This window comes from Citrus clementina, unplaced genomic scaffold (genome assembly GCF_000493195.1).
Source record: "Citrus clementina cultivar Clemenules unplaced genomic scaffold, Citrus_clementina_v1.0 scaffold_1, whole genome shotgun sequence".
Classification (NCBI taxonomy): domain Eukaryota; kingdom Viridiplantae; phylum Streptophyta; class Magnoliopsida; order Sapindales; family Rutaceae; genus Citrus; species Citrus x clementina.
The window spans coordinates 25,674,317-25,699,253 of NW_006263303.1; the positions used below are offsets into that span (position 1 = coordinate 25,674,317).

The following is a 24,937-nucleotide window of genomic DNA, read 5'->3' on the forward strand; positions in this document are numbered from 1 at the left end:
ATATAAATTGATGTGATATTAATTTATTGGTTGAATGAAAATATAAAATAATAAAAATAAATTATGTGAGTCAAGTGATATTTAATTCAACTAATCTTATCATATTACATCAATTTGTACAAAATAAATTTATACAAGAGTTTATGGCTATATCATTAGTCTTATTATTAATGTTATTATTATTATTATGAATCTCCCTTGAATATTTTTAGATCAATTATGTGATAGTATGGTTTAAATATACAGATTTAGAATAAGTCATATCAATTTCTACATAATTTAGAAAGAAAATAAATCCCATTAATAATTACGAAAACCTCAAAAATAAAAAGAGAAATGATTTATTAAAAGCTATGTATAAAAATGTATGCAAAATGTTGTGGCTTTTAAAAGCTGCTGTTCTAGAACAAAAACTCAAAAAGTACAGATTTAAGTAGGCTGGTGGTCAATAAACATTAATTGCGGGTGTTTTATTATTGCATGAAATTGTCACCAAATAATTTGAAGAAATTCCGTATTTCTATTTTCTAAAAAAAAGTTACTGTAATTCGAGACTCGAGAGTTTGCTTTTATCTCGAGTTGAAATATCCAACAAAGCAAGATAAAAGACTCACAAGACTTTATTCAATTTGACCATGCATGCATGCAAACAAGCATTTTTAGCATTCGAGATTTGACGTGTCAATTCGGTGGGAGTTGGGACTGCGAAGCTAATACTAAGAAACCAATACACAATAGCTCAAAACGGAGCATCCCGACGGCAGATTTGTCGAAAGATAGACACAACAGAAGTTCATAATTATAACGACCCGGTCAAACGCCTAAAACAACACATACCACGCATTTTCAGGACTCGTTGTCGACCGTTAAATATTATTACGTTGCCAACCGAGTTTATGAAAAATTGAAAAAATAAAACTAGCTTAGCTAACTAAATCCATTCACCTTTCTTTTCTCTTTCTCCACTAGAAACAATTTATTAAAAAAAAAAAAGAAAAAGGAAACGGGATAAGGTGACGGTGCCAACATTGTTGCTGGTTTTTGGTGGCTGATTACTTTGATATAAATATCTATATATTTATATCAAAGTTAATTAGCAAGAAGCCGTGCCGTCGGGTTCGCAAATGTTTCCTCAATTCGATGAGAGCGTTCCGCCCAACTCGACGGCCGTGGCCATTGACAGAGACAAGAACAGCCCCCATGCTGTGAGATGGGCCATCGATCATCTTATTATCAGCAACCCTCTTATCATTTTGCTCCACATTCGCCAAAAGTATAATCATCGTAGGTACCCTCCCTCATTTACATGCATGTAATTAATCCGGCCGGCGGCCGGAATGTTACGCACATCTATAATTAAGCTGTTGTATAGAACTGATTCTGAGGGGTTATATACAGAGAATTCCAATGGAGGTTATGTTGAATCTGATTCTGAGATGCAACAGCTTTTCACGCCTTTCCGCGGATATTGTGCACGTAAAGGGGTAAATGAATCATTACAATGAATTAATGTGACATGAATGAGAGTTTTATCGATGTACGAGATTAAATTACAATGCGTTTGATTGTCAAATTCAGGTTTTATTGAAGGAGGTTGTCATTGATGATAATGATATTTCTAAAGCAATCCTGGAATACATAGGCAGGAATTTACTCAGCAACATCGTTGTTGGTGCATCAACAAGAAATGCTCTTGCGAGGTCTCTCTTTATTACTCTCTTTAATTTTATGTGCACATCAAGGCCTGAGGCAAATCTAACATTTTTGTTTTTTCTTTATTCATAGGAAGTTTAAAGGTGTTGATATATCAACTACTGTGATGAAATCTGCACCAGACTTTTGTTCTGTGTATATAATTTCAAAAGGGAAGATATTATCGGTGCGAACCGCGCAGCGGCCTGCTGCTAATACTGCTGCTCCACCAAGGCAACCATCGCCTGGAATTCCACCTCAGATTCCATCTGATCATGGCGAACTAGACGATCCCTTTAGGTAATTAGAAGCTGATCATGCATGCATGCACTCTAATAAGTCTCTCATTCAATCTTTAGAGTTACTGATCTTTTCATGTTTTTGCTCAAAGCAGAGGACAGGGCATGAGGGGAATTCCAAGAGGTTTAGCAACAGAAAGATTGTCATGGGAGAAAGGCAGCACTCCAATAAGAGCAGCAGCACACGATAGACATAGAAGCTCTCCATCCACTCTCGCGTTAGACACTATTGAATCCACACTCCCTGGTCGAAGATCAACTGGCCGCGATTCTTTCTCAGATGAATCTGATTATTCAGGCCCACTAGGAATGGGGTCTCTTGATATTTCATCCAAAAATCTTGATTTCTCCAGTGTACCAGTTTCTCCTAGAGTTTCCTCAGCTTCGCAATCTTCGGTAAGTGCAATCAGTACTAGTTAGTGCATCATAGCTAAGAAAATGGTCATGTTCTTCAATAATTTATCTGATTAATGTTGACTGGCAGCGGGACTTAGAGGCAGAGATGAGAAGATTAAAGCTGGAGCTTCGGCAGACCATGGAAATGTACAGCACTGCTTGCAAAGAAGCACTCAATGCCAAAAAGAAGGTATATCTTTTACCATCAATGTACTACTAAAAGAATTTTGACTTTTGGTTCCTTTGCTGAAAGAAATTACATACAGGCTAAAGAGCTTAATCAGTGGAAGATGGAGGAGGCGCAGAGATTTGAGGAAGCAAGGATGGCGGAAGAGACAGCTCTGGCCATCGCAGAAATGGAGAAGGCTAAGTGCAGAGCTGCAATTGAAGCAGCTGAGAAAGCTCAGAAGCTAGCAGACGCGGAGGCACAGAGAAGAAAACAAGCAGAGTTAAAGGCCAAGCGAGAGGCGGAAGAGAAGAATCGTGCTTTGACTGCTTTGGCAAATAATGATGTCCGGTACAGAAAATACACGATAGAGGAGATTGAAGAAGCTACTGACAAGTTCTCAGAGGCAATGAAGATTGGAGAAGGCGGTTATGGACCTGTTTATAGAGGCAAACTTGATCACACCCCAGTTGCAATCAAAGTTTTAAGGCCTGATGCTGCTCAAGGAAAGAGGCAATTTCAACAAGAAGTAAGCCGCCCTTTTTAGTCCTTTTCAGTCCCCGTGTTCTTTATACGTGCTGACTGAAACGACACCTTGTCCAGGTTGAGGTTTTAAGCAGCATTAGACATCCAAACATGGTGCTGCTCCTTGGTGCCTGCCCGGATTATGGATGCTTGGTATATGAATACATGCACAATGGTAGCTTAGAAGATCGATTGCTTCGAAGAGGCAACACCCCTGTAATTCCATGGAGAAAACGGTTCAAAATAGCTGCCGAGATTGCAACGGCACTTCTATTTCTTCACCAAGCTAAGCCAGAACCTCTTGTGCATCGGGACCTGAAGCCAGCAAACATCCTCCTAGACCGCAATTATGTGAGCAAAATTAGTGACGTTGGCCTTGCGCGGTTAGTTCCACCTTCAGTCGCTGATAGTGTCACACAGTATCACATGACTTCAGCTGCAGGAACGTTCTGTTACATTGATCCTGAGTACCAACAAACGGGAATGTTGACTACAAAATCAGATATATACTCGTTCGGGATAATGCTACTTCAGATTCTCACAGCCAGGTCTCCAATGGGCCTGACTCATCATGTTTCACGTGCCATCGAGAAAGGAACATTGGCAGAGATGCTTGATCCAGCCGTAACAGATTGGCCTGCTGAAGCGGCTGAAAGTTGCGCGAAATTGGCAATACAATGTGCTGAGCTGAGGAAGAAAGACAGGCCAGATCTTGGCACAGTCATTGTGCCTGACCTTAACCGATTGAAAGACCTAGGAAGGAAACTAGAATCAAACAAGAGTTACGGTTATGCAAAAAGAGAGGGACACTCGCACAGCGGCAGCGGTAGGACTAGTCATACTCGCAGCAATGTGCCGCGTTCTCCTCCTCCTTTGTCAAGTTCGTCTTATTCTAACTCAAGGATATCAAATCCATCATCAAGTCAGGTTTAGTTCTGGCATTAAGATTGGCACTCATAAGCGGAACTGAAACATTTTTAACTAAAAAACTGATAGGATTAAGACGGCAAATTATTTCGAGAGAATGCTTATTCTATGTAGGCAACAAATCTTGTTCCTGATTAATTTTTTTCGGAATCTATGAATGCAGATGGAGGACTCGAGCATAGAGCACGAGGAAAGATGATCAAAACTGAAGCCTAAGATCAATTTTTGAAAGAATTAATGAAAATGTTCTCATGACAAGATAATACGGTGATCCCGTTCATTCTGAGAAGTGTAAATTGGAAATGAATATTTTCAGACAATTTTACGCCAACTATACATAGAGCATTTTTGTGCTTGAAACATCAAATGTAATTATTTTGTGAAGAGTATTTTGAGTTCTCAAGAACATCTTCCAGATAATCTTATGGCTTAATTGTTTTTGTTGAAAGTACATTTTTCTGAACTGCCCCATTCTCTATTTTCCATGCTTACATTCAAGTGAAGTCATTGTTAATCAGATAGAAAAAAAAAAAAAAATCCAATTCTTTTGTACCAAGTTGATTTGCTGTAGAAGTTATTTATATTTCTAATATCCAAGTTGATGAGATGAACAGAAGGTTTGTCAATTAAATTTAAGATATTAGAAATATAAATAACTTCTACAGCAAAATGAAAATCTTTTGAAATATTTAGAGGGACCAATCTGATAAATCCAGGATTGCTTTCTTTCTAGGGGAAAAAAAAAAGGGAATTTCGATGAGGTTTCTTTGATAACATGTTCCTGCAGCTTAAATGATCGACTTGAGCACTCTTGATGCATTTATACGCCTCTAGTAAAATCCGATAGATGTGTATTAATTTTTTAATGATTGATCGAATAGTGCACACTTGCATCCCAGAGCGATAGTACAATACTCAAGATATTTCCACTTAGCTTAAGTAAAGAATTTCTCACAAGTTTATTAATCAACTTCAAAGTACTCTTCTTGCTGGTAAATTTGAATACACGTGTCAACCAAGTGGAGAAAAGTTAGATGACAGCCGACAGCATTGTGTTAATGAAGCTTCAGAAGCTACACGAACCCATAAATGGTACTTAATTACGAGTGCACTCAAAACTTCTCTCTTTGAATCTTTTTGCTGGTTTACAGGTGCCTTAAACCTTCATTCATACAAAAATTGAAAAGCAACAAAGTCTTAAACCTTGATTCAAATTTGAAGGACCAATTTTGGGCTATAGGAAATTGTCTCACTCTCAGCAGTAGAAGTCACATGTTATATAATTCCTCATGAACACTTAAAATGATTGGTGTAATAAGATCACCTAAACCTACCATCTAAGACATACAAACCGTTATATAACAGACCATTTATACCCCGTTGAATAGAATCAAATCCAATTTAAAATGTGCCAACCAAACACTCAAATAAACGGACCATGTTATAGGAAGGACTACGACAAGGAATATTCAAATTGAAGCAAGAAGTCCCTGGAACCTACCATGGAAAAGGGGATTCGGAAGCCCAATCCTGAAAGAAAAGGATAAAGAAATTAAAGTTGAAAAAGTAAAAAGTTTCGATACTCTTGAGTCTGAGGAGAGAATTGCTTCGCACGAAAAGCGGTGGATTACGTTGACAGAAAGGTATAAGAGAAGAAGAATGAAAAGCTTGTCTAATAAGTCCGGCTTTGGATTCCCCACCCCCGTGAAAATAAAATAATACATATGGGTCCTTCTATCTTATATGCATGTAAGATATATTCTTCTCACATGAATAGTGTGTGGGTCCCATACATGCACTATTCATGTGAGGGGGATGTATCTTACATGCATGTAAGATAGGGTTTGCCAATACATATTTATATGCTACAATCTCTGAGGAGATAATAAAATTTATTTATAGATCACTAGTGATTTAGCAATTAAGAGTTGTTTTTCAATACAAATGCCCCACATTATGGGTCACCTATAGTGCATTATGCATAAATAATACACTAATGATCCTGAATAGGAGTGATATCGCACTAGCTAATTAACATTGTTGCATACTAATGTTACTTGAGCGCTTTTTTTGGGTATATCTATAATGCAGCCATTTCTCGTACAACAATCACTACTTTTTGTTGTGACACTCGAGTTTGCATTGCTGTCACCCAAATTTCTACAGCAACATACATGTATTATTATATTATAAGTTGAAGGGATAGAAACAAAAATTTGAGGATTTAGCAGTAAAAATATTTGAAAACCAGCTGAGAGTAAGGATTGGAGCGCACTGATTTTCTACTTTTTAATAACACATTATCTTCTGAAAGAGCGACATCTTCAAAATCAAACAAGATAAGTCATGGTGACTTCAGAGTGTCTGCATGAAATTTGGTCAAAAATTGTATACCATATCCACCAACACAAAGCTAATCAGTCAGCACCGAATGAGGAAAAATTTGCACTTCAAATCAACTTTTCTCAAACAAATTACAGTGCTTTCATTATAACAGACATCGGTGGGGACATTCTTGGTGCTAGGCAGATTAATAATTCCAAGTAAGAAATTGAGATTTTCAACTCGACATAATATATAAAAACCAAAAAGTGTTGTTTGAGTGTCTAAAATCCTTTGGAAGTGAGAGGCAAAAGGAGTGAAAGTGAATGTTTCTTCTTTACAGCAATACAAACCACTTCATCACAAAGCAAGCATCTAAATCAAACTTTTTCTAAAGAGCCATACACACGCATCCATCCATATATTTATTGTGCACGTAACAAGAGATAAGTATTGCTAGCTTTTGAGTCACATTTTACAAATTCAAAAGCCAGATCAATCTTTTCAAGCTTATGCAACTGCAACACTAATCAAGATGGATCATCATCACGTCAAGAGTCTTACATTTCGACGGCGAGAATGGTTTGTTCTGCTCATGGGGATGATGACGATGATGCTCAAAGGAGTTGCAGCCGAGGACCAAACGGCAGGTCCTGCAGCGGGTTTGTTATGTATAAGTGACTGTGCTACCTGTCCTGTTATTTGTTCACCCCCACCACCGTCACCAGAAGAGTCTGATACACCAGTGGCACCACCACCGACTCACCACTCACCCCCACAATCTTACTACCATTCCCCCCCACCACCATCGCCGACGTCATCTCCGCCTCCGCCACCGCCACCTCCGCGGACATCCGAGCCGCCGTCGGGGTCTTCTCCTTCTTGGGGCACTCCTCCTCCGCCTCCTTTTAAGTACAATAACAATGTGCCTCCAGGACAAGGGCCACCTACAACAGTGCCCCATGACTACCCTTATCCTTATTACTATTTCTATGCCTCGAAGGCCTCTTCTCTTTCTTGTCAAGCTTCCATTTTGCTTATGATATTGTTGTGTTGTGTTGTGTTATTGTTTTGATGAGTAAGCGAAAATTTTGGGCTGTTTAGTGCGAGGGTGGAAATGTTTCCTGGTTCTTAACTAATTAGTTTATACTTTATATTTGGGAAAATTAGGGGTTCTTTCGGGTTGGTAGAGGCTCGAGATAGAAATATGAATAGCCCTTGTATTTTTTTAAGATTATTGTTCATATGTTTTAACCCGTTTGTCTTCACTGAATAAAGTTGTAATTAATTTTTAGATGTTTAATTTTATGGCTTTTGTTATACTTGCATTACATCTTAAATTTAATATATTTATTATTATTATTTTTTAAATAACTCAATATATTAATATTATTAAACATAGTTTTAAAATTTGTGCAAATGAGAATCCCAATTTCTACTGGTGCGGAATGCACCTCATATTGGGAGGTGAATTTCGCACTTGACTGAGGATGACTTCTCTATATTTGTGATATTCCATGAAGCTTTATCAAATGAGAAGCAATTTGCAAAATTGCGATTGGCCATTCTACAATTAAAATCAATAATAGAATTATCATAATCTTCTTTCATTTGATGAGAACTCTTAATCTAAAGGAAAATATTAACATGTTTCAATACTAAATTAATATTAATACAGCTGGAATAGACTTGAAAATACTTGATTTAGATCAGTCCCAATAAAATTTTATCAGTGTTTCAAAAAAAAAAAAAACTTATACTAACCATTTTAATTCTAAAGATAAATAATCTCACACTTATTCGGTAACTTTCTTAACACTCTTGCCGTCCTGGTAAAGTTTCAATCCGTTCATAGGATTTTTTTTTTTATCTTATTCTCTCTTAATCTTTCAAATCTAGTGAAAAAAGTGGATCAATTACAAATAACAACACCAAAATTTAAGGTTTAATTTTAATCACTTATTTCACTGAGGGAGACTAAAACAAAAAGGGTAATTTATCGTCAGCCCCCAATTGTTTCGACATTTAGCACCGTGCACTCACATCTTTCGACCATGTGCATCACGCCCCCATTTCCGTCTGTCTACCGTTAACTTAATAGAAAAAAAGGTAAAATGATAATTTTGTAAGAACGAACTCTTTTATCCTTCGTTGCTTTTTATTTTCTATGTTTTGTTTTTCTTTTCTTTTTTTCTTCCCTTCCTCTTCTTCTTCCCGTCTTTATTTTCTTCTTCTTCTTCTTTTTTCTTCTCCTTCTCCTTTTTCTTCTTCTAGTCTTTTACTACTGCCGCCTGTTAGAGTGATCAGCCACCGACTTGAATCGACAACAACAAAATGGTGCGCTGCATGATCTGTCACCGCTCGAAACCATCGCCTCCGTTGTTGCATGAAACCGCCGACGCCACCACTTGAAGCCGTCGCCGTCTCCGCCGCCTCTATAATTTGATTTAAGGTTTGAAATCTTTAGATTTAGGATTTTTGATTCTTGGATTCGTTTTTGTAATAGACTTTTACAATGAAATTTACAGCAAGTGTTTTGTATAATTAGATTAGGTTTCTTTATTATTGGAATTTTTATGTAATCTGATGATGATTGTGTGTTTGATTTTCTTCTTTCCTTTTGGAATCATGCTCTGTTTCTCATTTTGAAGTTTCCCGGTTTTACAATTTTGTTATGATAATGAAATTTAAAAAAAAATCGTTTCAATTTAATTGTAAAAAAATATAAAAATAAATATTGTTTTGAAATTGACTTGTTGACAATCTGCTCATCCATGTCTCTGATGGAAATGGTACCGTAACAAGGCTAATTGAAAGCCCCAACTTTTTCTGTATTTCCCCTTTGTTTAATATTGTAATTAGTAAGATCTGAATCCAAGTAGTTTCCCAACCTTTTCGTGGTGTTTCTTTGACGGATCAGCACTTGAATCATGATGCCCGCTTTTATCCTTCTTCTCATCCTTGTCTTCGTCTTTATCCTTACTTCGATCCTTATGGCGGTGCTTGTGCTTCTTATGCTCTCTATCCTTCTCCTTATCTTTGTCTTTGTGCATTTTTATGCTTCCTCTCCTTGTCTTTGGACTCACAAGGGCAGGAACCCCCTTTTCTGCAGGAGGCAAATCAACAATATTTATTTATTTATTTATTATAAAAATAAATATTGTTATAATAAATCTTTATTTCTTGATGTTAATTTTTAAGTTGTAGGGGGTATTTTAGTACTTATATATCAATTCAATTCAAAAGAGGGGTAGTATGGTCTTTTAGGTTAATAGCAGCCTAAACCATTAGAATTAACTGATTTTTTGACGGAAATGGGGGGCAGTGCACATGGTCGAAAGATGTGGGTGTTCGGTGCTAAATGTCGAAACAATTGGGGACTGACGATAAATTACCCTAACAAAAAAGAAAAAGGGGATCTTTGTCCATCTAACAGCCTTACGTTGGCTAGACTCAAAAACCCACTAATCTCTTAGTTTATTCCAACTCCATCTTTGTAAATTGTAAGTCTCTTTACTTCCGTCGAAGCCCTAAAGGCAGTGAACACACAGCCCCAAGATTTGTTGGGTGAAAAAAAAAATCAATCAATTTATAAACAATGCTCTATCGAGTAAGGTGATACTCTTGCATTCTAATATAAGTTTAGATATAAAATGTTCAGTCCCTGGAGATTTTATCTTGTTTGCTAGGATGGGAAGCTTAAGAATTATGGGTCATTAAGGGGCTGTCAGGTATCATTTTTATGAGTTATTTCGTGTTTTATGAAAATTAAAGAGTGTAAAATACGTTTGGCATGCTTGTTTTAATTCTATTTTTATGATACATTAAATAAAAATTATTCTCATTTCTCATCATTTAAATCAACAAAAAGAGAATGCAAATATTATGTTTTTGCAAATGTGGAATAAGTCAAAGGAGTGAGTCTTTTATGTCAGACTTTCTCAAACTTTTTTACGTTTATTTTATTAATAATTTTAACATTTTACTAACTTTACTTCTTTGTTTATAATTTACGTGAGTGTTCTAACAACCTCCCGTTTCTAGCTGTTGCTCATCTTCTCAACTCAACTTTAGGTATTTTCGTTTCATCCTCTCTTTTTGTTTTGTGGTTTTTTATTTTTTTTTAATTGCTTTTTGGAATAATTTGCTGGAATGGTTTCTCTTGGATTTTTGTCCATTATTATATGTGTTTTTTTTGGTGATTTTGGTAGTTGTTTCTGGGATAAATTTCAGCGGGGATTTTTTTTTTTTTTTTTTGAATTCTTTGCATATATTTGTAGTGAGAAAATTAAGCCGTAATCTAGTAATGTGGGTGAGTGGGTCGATTCTGTTTTTAGAATTTTTTTTTTTTTTTTGGTATATAGCGTATGTTAGGTTAAAAATGTTCTAATTATTGTGCATGCGTTTGTGCCTTGGGTGTGGGAAATTGGACTTGTGGTGGAACTGTTTTCATAGTTTTTTTTTTTTTATTACATGAGATTATTGCTTAAATTACAACTCATATTACATGAAATTATAACTGATATTTATAAATTAGACTATTACTGGGACCAACTTACATCAATGCTAATAAAGCGCGGCTCAGATTTTAACCCTCACAAATATTCGAGAGATGTCTACTCCTTACACTTGGATAAGAAAAAAAATTACCTTCACTCAAATTTAATTGAGAAAAAAAATACCTCCACAATACTTCAGTGAGGGTTCGAACTGCTGCCCTCCAAAATTGGAGGGCAGCAGCCGAGTGGTTAACTGCTTTAATAGTTGCTTACGGTGTTTCTTGTACACAAGTAGGGGTACTTTAGACTTTCTATTTAAATTTGGACTAAATTTCAAAGGATTTTCAGAGGACGATCACTACCAGATAGAACCTCTCTGGATGGCCAAATTTCCCAAAACACACAGCCGCTCCAAGATCCAACGAGGGAAGGAAAACGCGATGCGAATGCGATTGCAATTGCATCACCGCTGAAGCTTCAAAGTCTAAACAGCTCAGATACTTTGAGATCTGAATCTCTGAAGCAAGATCCAAAAACTCGAAATCGATAATGGAAACTGAAAAAGGAGACGACGCCACTTCAGCCTCGGTGGCGAGTCTCCTCCCTCTCGCCTCCCTCTCTCAGCAACCTTACGTCTCGGAGCTCCTTTCCTTCACTCTCGATCGCCTCCACAAGGTAAAAAAAAAAAAAAATTGATTTCAATCGAAGTTTTTCAGTGATGGAAGCGGAATGATATTGTTATTTCTTGTAATTGTAAGGAACCGGAACTTCTTCGAGTAGATGCGGAGAGAATACAGAGGCAAATGCAAGAGGTGGCGGTTGGGAATTACCGCGCATTTATAGCTGCAGCTGATGCATTGCTCGCGATTCGAGAGGAAGTCTCTTCTATCGATAAGCATCTTGACTCTATGGTAATTCACGATCATACTTCATCACATTTTGTGATATTTAATTGCTTTTTTTGATACTTTGGTTTTGTATCAGATGTTACATTATGCAAGTGATGACTGATGATGCGTCCAACTTGGAAGAAGAAAATTTTACTTGAAATAATGTAAACTCCATTTTATGCATAGATGAGTAATTAGGTGCTAGCTTAAATTGCATATCCCGAGGCATTATAAAAACAGTTCACTTTATTTCTTTTTAATAAATTGCTTTGTCATTTGACTTGTTGGCATATCTAAAATGAATTAAACTCTTTAGTGGCTGAGATTGGGGGTGAATCGTGTTGTGTTTTAATGGACGAGCTTCATGGAAGATGTGAATTGAAGTAATGGTTTAGTCACAAGGGTGCTACATTTTGTGAAGCAGGAAAATATTGTCATCTTTGAGCTGTAGAGAACCAGGAAGTGCAATAATTATAGTTTTATAAAATGCTATGATGAATTGAATGCTTGAATTGTTAAGAGAACAAGAGCATGGAGCTTAGGAATGAAAGACTTTGGACTTATTCATAGATTGATATTTTATGCATTGAGATTTGTTGATATATAAATTTTCATCTCCTGCAGATAACTGAGATCCCAAAACTGACATCTGGTTGTACAGAATTTATTGAATCTGCCGAAGAGATTTTGGAGAAAAGAAAGATGAACCAAATGCTGCTAGCGAATCACAGTACTTTGCTTGACTTGCTTGAAATCCCTCAGCTTATGGACACGTATGTGTTTGAGAAAACTATTAAGTTACTTGTTTAACTGAATCAGTGACCAATGCAATATAAGGTTTTAAATAGTACTTGTCGAATGTGTTCTATATTTTTAATTTTCAAAAGCCTTAATGCATTTATTATGTGGGCTTCATGAAGTTAATTTTTATTTTTTTTCTGATATTCTTTAGAAGGATACATGTGTTATTAGTTGCATCCAGGGGGGTGTTTTGGTCAAGCCATGATAAAATGGCTGCATTTTTAGTGTTTCATAGGTTTATTAACATCGTTGGATACAAAGCTCCTTTTTCTTTGTTTTCTCAAAGGCGCATTAAACCAAGCACCTGCATGTACTGTGTATTGTAAGTATTGTCAGTACTAAACATTTGATAAGAATAAAATTTCACCCTAAATGGTTTGAGATGATTCAGAAACTTGTGTGCTAGGCTTATTATTTGAAAGATTCGCTGACTTTCTTCTTTTTGCAGATGTGTAAGAAATGGAAATTATGATGAAGCTCTTGACTTAGAAGCATATGTATGCAAACTTTCGACCTTGCACCCCAAGTGAGTCTCTATGTTATTCTCTCCATTGATGTCTTTTTGACTCAGCTTCTTGATAGCGGTTGCTAAGATACTGTTTTCCCCCTTCAAAGGTTACCTATAATTCAAGCACTGGCTGCAGAAGTTAAGCAGACAACCCAATCTCTTCTTTCTCAACTTCTTCAGAAACTTCGCTCTAATATCCAGGTATTATGCAATAGTTACATTGAAGATATATATTTGATGGAACCTGGTTGGAATCTTATGTACTTTTGTCAATATATCTGTGTATTGTAGTTACCAGAATGTCTCCGAATTATTGGATATTTACGTCGCATTGGAGTATTTAGTGAGTATGAAATGCGATTACAGGTAAAGTTTGCCAAGGATGTTCTTGCGAGTTCTGTTTTCTTCTCATAGTATGCTGTAGACTTTTAATAGATAAACAATTTTATATGCCTGCATGTGACAAGGACGATTTTGTATTTCAGTTTTTAAGATGTCGAGAGGCTTGGCTTACTGGAATTCTTGAGGATTTGGACCAGAAAAATGCTTATGAGTACTTGAAAGGGATGATAAACTGTCACAGAATGCATCTTTTTGATGTTGTTAACCAATATAGAGCAATATTTGCTGATGATACTTCAGGAAGTGAAGAAAATTATGATGGCGGCCTTCTTTTTAGTTGGGCCATGCATCAAATTACTGCACACCTTAAAACTCTTAAAGTCATGCTCCCAAAGATAACCGAGGGTGTATCTCTGTCAAATATTTTGGATCAATGCATGGTGAGAATGTTACAATATGTATTTGCTTACATTCATATAATTACCTTTTTTACAAGCATTTGATGGGGATAGTTACATATAATGATAATAGTATTATCCCCATTTAAAGCTTTCCCAGACCTATTTCTTATGGTAGCCATTAATTGTTTTCTATAATTCTACACTTCCCAAGTAATATCCCTTCTGCTTTCCTTAAATTTGTATCAATGTAATCTCAAAGTTTTCCTGGTCAGATGAGCATGTTTAAGGATTATAGGATATTTTTCAATTACTTGAGGTGCTGCCCTTACAATCACATTTTAGTTGCTGGACAATCAGCAACTTGACTGTTTTCTCTCTTTCTGTTTATGGGCATAGTATTCATGTAATTCAACTGTGGTAATAATATCAAAAGTTTCTATTGCACCTGGTACTTGATGATGAGCTTTATTTATTTATTTATTTATTTATTTTTGAGTTATTGGCAGTATTGTGCTATGGGGCTTGGTTGGGTTGGACTGGATTTTCGGGGCTTGCTTCCACCACTATTTGAAGAGTAAAGCAACTTTTTCTTACCTTCCCCCCCCGCGGCAATTGTATCTGTATTCATTTTCCCTTTTTTAAGCGTCCATATCATTAAATTGGTTTGTTGGTTTACAGAGCAGTCCTCAAATTATTTTTGAAGAATATGAGTACGGCAGTTGAAAATTTTCAGGTACATGCTCAATTAATATATTTTGAATTGATATACTGGTCTAAAACTCGTAGTTCAACTCTAAATTGCTACTAAGCACACTAAGGTTTTAGCTTCCTTTGAAGCAAACAGTGTTCTATTTGATGTAGTGACTTGTTGTCTTTACTCCAGTTAGTTTTGGATTCACATCGATGGGTTCCACTACCAGCAGTTGGCTATCCAGCCCATAGTGTTGGTGAAGAAAGTCAGGAGGATGTGACTCCACCATCTTATCTAATGGAACATCCACCTCTGGCAGTGTTTATTAATGGTAAGTTTGACCTACATTTCTCACTTTCCTTGCTATAAATGTGCTAAACTTCCTGTTCTCATCCAAATTTTCCTCCCCTCACATCTCTCTCTTTCCACCACCTCAATCTCCTAGTTTATTTGCTATGAATTCTGATCACAAATAACTTCGAAGCTCAGTAGTTCAGATGATATTTTGTGTTCAGAAGTCATATCAATCTATATTTGATATCTGGGCTAAATTTCAATGACATCGTGATTGAGTCTATTAATTACCTAAGATGGCTTCAGTCTGAACCACTTTTGCCTTTTACTCTTAATTGAAAACATTTTGACGACTTGTATGAAGGAGAACAAGTCAAATTCCTGCATTAGAAAAGTAACAATACATAGATTTAAAAAGGTGTATTTTTCCATAATTACTGATTCAAATTCCTTGAGGTTTTCAACTAAATTCATAGTTGCTGTTAATCGTTAACTTTGTTTTGTTAATATGATCTATAATGTTTTGGAGGATTGCAAGTCTCTTAGGTATCACTTTCACTGTGGTCATTGTAGGTGTTTCTGCAGCAATGAATGAGTTAAGGCCTTGTGCCCCATTGAGCTTGAAGCATGTGCTTGCTCAAGAATTAATCAAAGGATTGCAAGCAGTTTCAGATTCTTTACTGAGGTATAGTACTACCCGGATGCTTAGAGAAAATGAATCTGGACTTTTCCTTTCGCTTTGCCGAGCATTCATAGAGGTAAATTCTTTACCAATGCTGATTATTGATCTGCAAATTGTGTTCATAACCATAAATAACCCCCTCGCATTGACGCATTCTTATGAACTCTCCTTTCCTTTTAAAGGTTGCTTACCCACACTGTGCCACATGCTTTGGGCGTTGCTACCCTGGTGGGGCTGCACTTATCATGGATGCAAAGAGTTTATATGATGGATTGGGCCGCCTATTGACACACTCACCTTCAAGAGAACTCCCAAAACCAGTCAATGATGCAGATGGAAAGACCATAACAGAAAACGGTGACCTCCCTGTGGTGGAAAATGGAGTTAATCCTGCTGCTGAAGAAACAGAAGGTACCAATGAGGACGAAAAGGAGCAACTCCTGCAGACTGAGCAAAAGTGGGAAGAGTGAAGTAACTGTATATGATGACCACATTTAGTTTTCATCTGGTGCTATCAATTCTTTAGTTTCATTCTTTTCAGGGTGTGGCGCTGGTTTCGCTCGTAACTACCAGTCGTCTGATGCTCATTGCATTTTTACAACGTTTTAGAGTCTGAACGATAGAATGAGGAGAGAGAATATAGCAGAAATTTATGTATAGAATTTTGCATAAGCAGCGCGTTAGAGTTATTTGTCCAGATTTCAAGAAAATGTGTGTTTACGTTCCATTGGAATTCTTTTTCAAGTTTTATACCCTTTTGTAGGAAGACCGAGTAACTAGTCCTGCGATGCGTTGATGTTTCTAATTTATTCATTTGGCACGGCTGAATGAGAGCGAAATGAAACGGTGATTCTTTTTAAACAATTAAAACTTTGGTAGCATCATCAGAAACGAAAATCGATTTCAAGAAGGCCCGCAGAAAAGAAAATGAAAACAACATCAATATGTCGTGAGGCCAACGCGTCATTTTCATTTTCCGGCCTATAAAAAAACGTCCGTCCAAATGGGGTCCTAAAGAGTGTTACGTGTAAGCAATCTGAACAGTCTAAACAAACAATCTACCATAGATTTCTCCGCCTTCAGTCTGGTAACCGGTCGCTACCACCACAGTAGTTGAATCTTCCTGAATCCGCACATGGACATGGCAAAGGCGACATCAGTGTCCAAGACTATCGAGCAAATGGTCACACACAGCGAACAGCCATCTTCAGGATTCATTGTTAAAGAAACCAAGTTTGGGTCTATTGAATCTTCCCCACCGTTGGGTCCTTTTCCAGTCATCGATATGAGTCTCTTTTCGTCGCAAGAACATGTGGGAACTGAACTAGAAAAGCTTAAATCATCTCTTAGCTCTGCCGGTTGCTTCCAGGTTCTGGTTAATATTTTTGATCTTTAAAATTTTGAACTTGGTTGAATTCAATTGTTTAACTTTGAGCTGTTGCCTTCAGGTAGTTGGTCATGGTATGTCAGATTCATTTCTGGACCGGGTACGTGAAGTGGCAGTTGAATTCTTTCAACTCCCAGCGGAAGAGAAGCAGAAACATGCAAGAGCAGTTAATGAAATTGAAGGGTACGGCAGTGATCTAGTGGTCTCAGATGCCCAAGTTTTTGATTGGTGTCATCGCTTGTTTCTAAGGGTGTTTCCAGTCCACCGAAGGAGATTAAATCTTTGGCCACAACATCCGCCTGAGTTTAGGTTTTCTTCCCCCCCCCCCCCCCCCAGTTATTTTAAATTAATTACCATTGGTGGTTAGTTATAGCACCAATTGTGAGTGGCTGACTGCTAGGGAAGTATTATTTCATAAATGTAGGGAAGTCTTGAATCTTGATGTCACAGTGATTAGTGAAATTAATTTGATTAATTTTTACAGTGAGATCTTAAACGAATATGCCATGAAGTTAAAGACTGTAACAGAAGTTCTGTCCAAGGCAATAGCAAAGTCTCTGAATTTGGAAGAGAATAGTTTCCTTAAACAGTTTGGAGACCAAGCTTTAATGCAAGTTCGGTTTAACTTCTATCCACCATGTTCAAGACCTGATTTGGTTCATGGAGTCAAACCACACACAGATAGATCAGGAATTACAATTCTCCTGCAAGATCGAGAAGTCGAAGGTCTTCAAATTCGCGTAGATGGTAAATGGTACAGAGTTCCAGTAATACCTCATGCTCTTGTAGTCAATCTCGGTGATCAAATGCAGGTTCAACTTTTGTGCCCTTTTTTTTGGTCCTTTTTCTTTTTAGCCAATCTCTTTTTATCAAATACAGGTTTATCTTTGAGGAAATGGCGCATGCAGGTTGATATTTTCTAATTGGTATTGTATATATGAACTAATGCAGATAATGACTAATGGAATATACAAAAGCCCTATGCACAGGGTTGTGACAAACACAGAAAAGTTGAGAATATCCATTGCCGCGTTTACTGAACCAGAGCCGGAAAATGAGATTGGACCTGTGGATCAATTGATCGATGAGCAAAGACCAAAATTATATAGAAATGTTAGGAATTATGGTGCTATCAACTATGAGTGCTATCAAAAAGGGTTGGTTGCTCTTGATACCGTCAGAGCTTAATTTTCTCCGTTTCTTCCGCAGATGATTGATGATGAATGTAGGATATTACTGGGAACTTCAATCCTTACAAGAATTGTGTAAATTAAAGTGAAACTGTGAAAACATGTTCGGACAGGCTTTGTTCATCTGTAATGAATTTCAAAAGTACTTAGAATTTCATCTGTAATAAGTTAAATATGTGACAATATGTAACATAATTATATAGTACTCGGTTTGCTGGTTATATTTTTCATAATGTATAATCTAATTACCTTTTTATACAACGGATTACATGGATGAACCAGCTTTTAAAGACTCAAATCAAACTTTTAATAGATTGAATTGTTAAGTGCTAGCAATCCGGTATGATAAATTAGATCAAATGACAATAAATTACATCAAATGACAACAGTTGATGTCATGAATTGTATTAAATTCTCAGATGTCAATTTGATTTTCCCACCTGCAGAGAGAGTGTGGCAAATAATTTGCTTAATTTGTGTCCTCAAATGTGAAATTTTTTCTTGATCGAAAGATTCACCTGTTGAGATTTGGAAGTTTCATATGACGCAAAAATAGTGAAATTAAGGTAACCTTTAATAATAAAAAGTTTTCTTTATTTCTTGTAAGCGTAAGGGTCCTTTAAAAGATCCGCTTAAAGAAAAATATTACCTTTGAGGTAGAAACACATATTGCAAATAGGCTTAGTATTCTCGTTCATTCTTATGGTATATTTACTTTTTGAATTGGGGATTTGGAATCAGAATTATTGATGGTATTTACTTTACAAACTAGAAGGAGAATCGAAATTATGAGGCCCGCACATAATTTAAATACGAGAATGGAGAATGTAAAATTCCTAAAGACGGTGAGAATCAGTCTCTCATTTTCAAGGTTGACTATTTTATCCTCATTAAAATTATAACATTTCAAAAATGCCCTCATTTGAATTAAAAAAATATAAATGGCAAAAAGAAAAATCAATCTCATCAGTGCCAAAGCTCACTTGTCCTCGCCGATTGTTGCCTGTGGAGCAGCAGCTGGTCTCCGTTCGTCACGTCACAGGTGGCAACAGTCGCCTGCAACAACTGTCACTTTTGCAGAAGTCGAACAACCACTAGCAACAGTCATCGCATTCTGACCTGATGATGATGCCGACAATGACGATACCGGTTCTGATTTGATGATGATGATGTCAATTTTTTGTTGTTAAGGATGGCTACGATGATTTGATGATGATGATGATGATGATGATTATTATTATTATTAATAATAAAAAGTTTTATAATTAATTAATGTATTAATGTTTGATAATTATTAACAATAACGAATAACAATAACAATAATAAATTTTTAATAAATAATCACAATAATCAAAATATAAAATAATAATTATGATTATAATTAATTAAGTACGTTTTAATTATTTATGACAATTTAGCTCATTCCAATTCAAATTTCAAAAAAAAATAAACACAATAATAACAATCTAGGTTATTATGATTCTAATTCTTATTATATATAACTTATTTTGATTCTCACTTCTAATTATCCTGATTCTTACCTATTTTGACTTTTGTTTAATAAATGTACCGTTAAATTATTAAAATTAATTTTAATTTATGAATGTTTTTAAAAGTTTTACTAACAAAAATTCTAACCAAGTAAAAGTTGAGACAAACGGGCCTAGTTGTTGAGACCGTGCCGAGTGTGAGATTTGATGTGTTAAACGCAACGTTTTGGTTTGGGCGGAAAGTGGGGAACCCAGCAATCGTCCCTAACAAAGCCCTGCAATGTCAAAACCCTACGAAACATTGTGAAATAAAATCAAAGAAAGATACAGCTGAAGTTTTCTTTATTGAAAATTCGCGGTGCGGCATTTTGATTATCACAATATGGAATCATCAAATGCACCAAACGCTGGGATTGGAAAAGAAGAAGCTCCCAAATTACAAATTTACCCTACTCCCAACACCGGAGTTTTACCTTTCTGGAGAGGTAAAATGAGCTCTCCTTCTCTTAACACGCGCTCGCTAGCACAATTCACTTCGCTTCAACTCTTGTTTCTTTCTATGTTGAGCAGACAAGTATGAAAGAGAAGCTAAAAAGTATTGGGACTTGTTCTACAAGCGCCATCAAGACAGAGTGAGTTATATATATATATATATATATTAATGGTTTTCAGTCCAATTTATTGAGTCTGATTACGTGGTATTTTTGCACAGTTTTTCAAAGATCGGCATTACTTGGACAAGGAATGGGGTCGCTATTTTTCTGTAAGCTAATAAACGGACCCTTCATTTCAAATTATGATTTATTAGTTTCATAATCGATGAATGATTCATTATTTTTTATTTTTCATTTTTTATTTTAGGGAGCTGGAAGGAAAGATGTTTTAGAGGTAAATAACTGTGTTTCATTCTTCATTATATGCCAAGTATACTTTTGGTGCTTGTAATTTTCGTATTTTTATCATTTTAACCTGGGTTAATCGACCGGGAGTCAAGAAAAGTCTCAGTGGATAAATGTATTATAAATCAGTTGTAGGCATTCGGTTGTTCTGAATTGTTGGGGACAGCTTGTTTGATCTCCTTTGGTTTTTCTTCGTTGAGTACCTTTTCATTGGTTTTGATTGTTTCATTTTCTCCCTCATTTTATCATATTAAGGGTTAGAAATGGTTCTGCTTTAATTGATAAAGATTCTTTGCAATATCTGTACCTACTCCTTAAAGTTTTTATATTTGGGATTGGGATTATAACGCAGCTGATGTTGACTACAGGTTGGCTGTGGAGCTGGAAACACTATCTTTCCATTGATTGCTGCATACCCAGATGTTTTTGTCTATGCTTGCGATTTTTCACCTCGTGCCGTTAACTTGGTCATGGTTTGTTTTTCTTCCTCTTGCACTCGCCTATTGTTATAGTTTACAAATGAACTCATTTTTGAAAGTCTGCTTATACTTCTGTTACTACGTCAGTCAACATAAGTATCTATGGAATTATAGATCTACATTATGATATCCATGTGATATTGGTTAAGTAGCCTTAGAGTTTGTAATGGAGGTGATAAGCAGTCTTGTGAGTTAATCTCTTTTTGGTTTGTTATAATTTGTATGATGTTATCTTGAAGAGCCATCGCTGCTTGTAATTGCTTATTATTCTCCAAAGATATTATTGATGAGCTTTCACAATGGGTAACAATATTAGAATGCTATAACTTCAAGTTGCCCATTATCCGAGTAAACAATGAAGAGTTGACTGCTTTAATTACTTTCTGTAGTTATCAATACTATACATAAGGGAAGAAGGAAAAATAACTGAAAGTTTTGCATCTACAGTTCTGAAACGAATCAATCACCCACCTTAGTCTTTTCTTGATTATTCAAAGAAATATCTTTTAGTTTTCTTATCTAACAATCACTTAGGATTTATGTTAGGATTTAAGAATTGCCTACATAAATAGGTATAATACAAGCATTTCATACATTCAATGGTTGAAGAGAAAACTAATAACTTGGGAGTGATTTAATCAGCGTCAGAGACCGTTATCGATGTCAAACTCTATGAAATTGATATGTTGCATAGTAATACAATTCTACATAAATTTGTTGGCATAATTTTACCTACGAATAAACTCATGATTATGCTAAGTGAAGATGAATTGAAGTTATGTCTCTAATACATAGTGGAAATAAATTTTGATAACTATCCCCCCGGTCGGGGGTGTTTGTTGTACCAGATTTCTTTTTTCTTTCTTTCTTGGTAATGATTGTGTTAGGTGTTTTATATATGACAGATGTAGATGTATGGGTGGACCTGCTAGCTAAACATTTATTTTGAATTGGGTCAGTGGCTCAAATTATTTTATTTTTCTAATTGCAGACCCATAAAGACTTCACAGAGACTCGTGTCAGCACATTCGTTTGTGACCTAATCAGTGATGACCTAAGCAGACAGATTTCTCCATCTTCAATTGATATAGTAACCATGGTATTTGAATGGAAGTTATGTTTTATAAAACTGTGACATGATTATTCAATAACTGTTTGGTCAAATTCCCTAATGGTTATAATTGGTGTTCTATCTAGTTTCTAATCGAGAAAAGTTGCTCTTGTACTCAAGCCTTCACTTGTGATGTCTTTGTTTTGCCTATCAATAAATAGCAGGTTGTTTCCTAGCCAGCTGACCTGTTAAATAGGTTTTTGTGTTATCTGCAGTGTCACCTGAGAAGATGTCTTTAGTCTTACAAAACATTAAAAAGGTTCTCAAGGTAAGTGGTCATAGTATTTCCAATTCTGAATATATCCCAAAACTATTTTTCTATCATGGCCTCTGTGAATGTGACTTTTCTTTTCCTTTCCTTTCCAGCCAACTGGTTATGTGCTGTTTCGTGACTATGCTATTGGTGACCTTGCCCAGGTTTGTTACTTTATGTTGCCCAGGTTTATTATTTAATGTATGGTAATGTTAAAACTTAACGGTCTAGTACTATAGTAAGACCCTTTATAATATCTTGGACTTTTTAACTTAATATACTTATGGCATAATTGCCAAATGGCTTCTGATGCTGTGTTGACAGGAAAGGCTAACAGGCAAGGACCAAAAAATCAGTGAAAACTTTTATGTCAGGGGTGATGGCACTGTGAGTTTCTGTCCTTTTGTTTAGTTATCTTGATTTTTGATTTATCTGTTCTAAATAGACCCTCTTGCTTTCCTGTTCAGCGTGCTTTCTATTTTTCTAATGACTTCTTGACAAGTTTGTTCAAAGAAAATGGATTTGATGTTGAAGAACTCGGTTTATGCTGCAAACAGGTTGAGAACCGTGCACGAGAGTTAGTGATGAATCGGTAATTGATCAAAGACTCGGGAAAACTATAAAGCTTTTATAATTTCCTAACCAGATAATGGTTACATCCTTCATTCTAGGTTTTGCTTCTCTCATGGTCTCAAAATCTATTTTACACTCTCTAAATGAATTGCATGTCTCGGTGGTGATTATAGGCGTTGGGTTCAAGCTGTATTTTGCTCTTCAGGTGGTGCGACCTCTTCCTCTGAAGAAGCTTCTGTCAGGGTAGACATATTTAATCAAGCGATTATTGAACCAGATGTTGCAGCAAACACTTTGAAGGAGCCTATGAATGATTCTGAGGTGGATATGTCTGAGGGTGTAGCATTTGAAATGTTTGGACTGTCATCTTTTGAAGATAATGAGGTAAAGCTTTGGCATTCTTCATATATTGTTGGACTGTTGGTTATATTAACTAGAAGACCTTTTTCCAAGTTTTTGTTACATAATACATTTGCTTCATTTTCTAAAATGTGAAAATATCTCTGGATCTATTTTATTTGAGATACTCAACAACATGCCTGTCATTTACTAATCATTTCTTCCAAGGCATTTGTTTGTCTCTCTTTCATTATTCTTTGTTTCTTGTTAGATGATTGAGGTCAACCTGAGAGACCGTAGTTTCAAGATAGAAGTACTGTCCAAAGAGTACCAACACACCTGCAGATCAACTGGCTTAATGCTGTGGGAATCAGCTCATTTAATGGCTGCTGTTCTAGCAAGAAATCCCACCATTGTTGCTGGTAAAAAGGTGTTGGAATTGGGGTGTGGCTGTGGGGGCATCTGCTCTATGGTTGCTGCTGGTTCAGCCGACTTTGTGGTAGCCACCGATGGAGATTCAATAGCACTTGACCTGTTGGCCCAAAATGTCACGGCAAACCTTAAACCGCCTTTCTTGGCCAAACTAATTACAAAGAGACTAGAGTGGGGAAATAGAGACCATATAGAAGCCATTAAAGAGGAGAATAATGAAGGTTTCGAAGTCATTTTAGGCACAGATGTTTTGTATATTCCTGAAGCTATATTGCCACTGTTTGCAACTGCCAAAGAGTTGATTGCTTCTTCTAATAAAGGCCTTAGAGAGGACCAACAACCAGCATTTATCCTTTGTCATATCTTTCGTCAAGTGGATGAGCCGTCTATGCTTTCAGCTGCAACGCAATGTGGTTTTAGGCTAGTGGACAAGTGGCCTTCCAAAAATTCATCTAGTCCATCTGAAAGCATCATTAGCTCTTGGTTCTCAGAGAACGGTCATGAAGTTTATCTTCCAAGTCCTGCTTTAAATATCATGTACTTCCAGGTAGAGTAGATTCGTTTTGGTCCTAAGCTCTTTTGTGTTTTTCCCACCTTAATTAATTTTATATTTAAAAATTAGAAAGCAAAAAAAGCCATCCATTTTTGTAACTTGTGTGCGATAATATTATTCCCCATGAAGTGATGTTATTGCAATTGAGTTTATTCAGATGCATGCATTTGAACCGTGAATATATATATGGGAGCTGCTACCTTACGTTTAACGTAAGGTACAGTTCTCTCTACAGCAATGGGTCCCACTAGGACCCATTAATATATATATATATATATATGAGAGCTGCTACCTTACGTTTAACGTAAGGTACAGTTCTCTTTACAGTAATGAGTCCCACTAGGATCAATTTCTCAGCTGTGTGAGAGAGCGTACTTTACGTTAAAAGTAAGGTAGGCAAACCCATATATATATATACTTACTCGAGTCCTTATGTGCCTGAGTCCTTATGTGCCTGAAGCGTAACTTTTCGTTGTATTTTATGAGAAATTTGGGCCTTCCCACTGAAATTTCCAAGTCCCTGTTGACTGGAAAAATTTTGTTGGTTTTAAGGACAAAAGTTCCCAAAATAAATTGAGAAATACTACTAGAAAAAAAAAAAGAAATAATCCTAACAAACAGTAATTGTTTCTTCTGTATACAAGTGCGTATGTAGTTGTGGGTAATTCAGCCGATTATGAACAAGTTTGTGGGTAATTCAGCCGATTATGAACAAGTTTTTAATTTATAAAAGGATTATTTCCACCCAGTTCTCAAATGTTTTGACATTTTTCACCGTGCATTCAAATGTTTCAAC

The 24,937-nt window shown here is 36.2% G+C and overlaps 5 protein-coding genes across 7 annotated transcripts; all 5 read left to right on the forward strand.

Moving 5' to 3' along the window:
- Positions 1-1,026: 1,026 nt before the first annotated feature.
- On the forward strand, positions 1,027-4,331 carry LOC18055759 (U-box domain-containing protein 51). 2 transcript variants are annotated; one of them, XM_024177407.1, is made up of 9 exons: positions 1,027-1,284; positions 1,399-1,484; positions 1,579-1,700; positions 1,786-1,992; positions 2,087-2,387; positions 2,476-2,577; positions 2,654-3,082; positions 3,157-4,005; positions 4,169-4,331. In XM_024177407.1, exons 1-9 carry the CDS (start codon positions 1,125-1,127, stop codon positions 4,202-4,204), a joined length of 2,292 nt encoding a protein of 763 aa, XP_024033175.1. In that variant the 5' UTR covers positions 1,027-1,124; the 3' UTR covers positions 4,205-4,331. The 2 variants fall into 2 exon arrangements, with proteins under 2 accessions (XP_024033175.1, XP_006453060.2); XM_006452997.2 differs by having other exon boundaries at positions 3,157-3,958.
- A 2,531-nt stretch (positions 4,332-6,862) lies between these two features.
- Positions 6,863-7,402, forward strand: LOC112095773 (mulatexin). Its single transcript, XM_024177915.1, has one exon. It carries the CDS (start codon positions 6,863-6,865, stop codon positions 7,400-7,402), a length of 540 nt encoding a protein of 179 aa, XP_024033683.1.
- A 3,777-nt stretch (positions 7,403-11,179) lies between these two features.
- Positions 11,180-16,138, forward strand: LOC18055760 (conserved oligomeric Golgi complex subunit 8). Its single transcript, XM_006452998.2, has 12 exons — positions 11,180-11,501; positions 11,585-11,737; positions 12,341-12,489; positions 12,966-13,043; positions 13,133-13,226; positions 13,317-13,391; positions 13,511-13,807; positions 14,275-14,342; positions 14,447-14,501; positions 14,652-14,790; positions 15,327-15,511; positions 15,618-16,138. The coding sequence occupies exons 1-12, from the start codon at positions 11,376-11,378 to the stop codon at positions 15,903-15,905; spliced, it is 1,707 nt and encodes a 568-aa protein (XP_006453061.1). The 5' UTR covers positions 11,180-11,375; the 3' UTR covers positions 15,906-16,138.
- A 306-nt stretch (positions 16,139-16,444) lies between these two features.
- On the forward strand, positions 16,445-18,268 carry LOC18055761 (protein SRG1). Its single transcript, XM_006452999.2, has 4 exons — positions 16,445-16,804; positions 16,884-17,131; positions 17,307-17,634; positions 17,774-18,268. The coding sequence occupies exons 1-4, from the start codon at positions 16,571-16,573 to the stop codon at positions 18,008-18,010; spliced, it is 1,047 nt and encodes a 348-aa protein (XP_006453062.1). The 5' UTR covers positions 16,445-16,570; the 3' UTR covers positions 18,011-18,268.
- Positions 18,269-19,728: 1,460 nt separating this feature from the next.
- Positions 19,729-24,312, forward strand: LOC18055762. Of its 2 annotated transcripts, none has more exons than XM_006453000.2 (12): positions 19,729-19,987; positions 20,073-20,134; positions 20,215-20,265; positions 20,364-20,390; positions 20,770-20,874; positions 21,872-21,979; positions 22,188-22,259; positions 22,358-22,408; positions 22,569-22,631; positions 22,712-22,836; positions 22,991-23,201; positions 23,428-24,312. In XM_006453000.2, the coding sequence occupies exons 1-12, from the start codon at positions 19,885-19,887 to the stop codon at positions 24,142-24,144; spliced, it is 1,695 nt and encodes a 564-aa protein (XP_006453063.1). In that variant the 5' UTR covers positions 19,729-19,884; the 3' UTR covers positions 24,145-24,312. The 2 variants fall into 2 exon arrangements, with proteins under 2 accessions (XP_006453063.1, XP_024034133.1); XM_024178365.1 differs by having other exon boundaries at positions 22,802-22,836.
- Positions 24,313-24,937: the final 625 nt, after the last annotated feature.

Bases quoted from the DNA above. Each gene is read 5' to 3' on its own strand.
- LOC18055759 (XM_024177407.1), top strand. From the start codon at position 1,125: ATGTTTCCTCAATTCGATGAGAGCGTTCCGCCCAACTCGACGGCCGTG. The intron at 3,083-3,156 runs GTAAGCCGCCCT...CACCTTGTCCAG, and splicing joins AGAGGCAATTTCAACAAGAA to GTTGAGGTTTTAAGCAGCAT. The intron at 4,006-4,168 runs GTTTAGTTCTGG...CTATGAATGCAG, and splicing joins CAAATCCATCATCAAGTCAG to ATGGAGGACTCGAGCATAGA.
- LOC112095773 (XM_024177915.1), top strand. From the start codon at position 6,863: ATGGATCATCATCACGTCAAGAGTCTTACATTTCGACGGCGAGAATGG.
- LOC18055760 (XM_006452998.2), top strand. From the start codon at position 11,376: ATGGAAACTGAAAAAGGAGACGACGCCACTTCAGCCTCGGTGGCGAGT. The intron at 12,490-12,965 runs GTATGTGTTTGA...TTCTTTTTGCAG, and splicing joins ATCCCTCAGCTTATGGACAC to ATGTGTAAGAAATGGAAATT. The intron at 13,227-13,316 runs GTATTATGCAAT...TGTGTATTGTAG, and splicing joins AACTTCGCTCTAATATCCAG to TTACCAGAATGTCTCCGAAT.
- LOC18055761 (XM_006452999.2), top strand. From the start codon at position 16,571: ATGGACATGGCAAAGGCGACATCAGTGTCCAAGACTATCGAGCAAATG. The intron at 17,132-17,306 runs GTTTTCTTCCCC...TAATTTTTACAG, and splicing joins CAACATCCGCCTGAGTTTAG to TGAGATCTTAAACGAATATG. The intron at 17,635-17,773 runs GTTCAACTTTTG...GAACTAATGCAG, and splicing joins ATCTCGGTGATCAAATGCAG to ATAATGACTAATGGAATATA.
- LOC18055762 (XM_006453000.2), top strand. From the start codon at position 19,885: ATGGAATCATCAAATGCACCAAACGCTGGGATTGGAAAAGAAGAAGCT. The intron at 21,980-22,187 runs GTATTTGAATGG...CCTGTTAAATAG, and splicing joins CAATTGATATAGTAACCATG to GTTTTTGTGTTATCTGCAGT. The intron at 22,260-22,357 runs GTAAGTGGTCAT...TTTCCTTTCCAG, and splicing joins ACATTAAAAAGGTTCTCAAG to CCAACTGGTTATGTGCTGTT.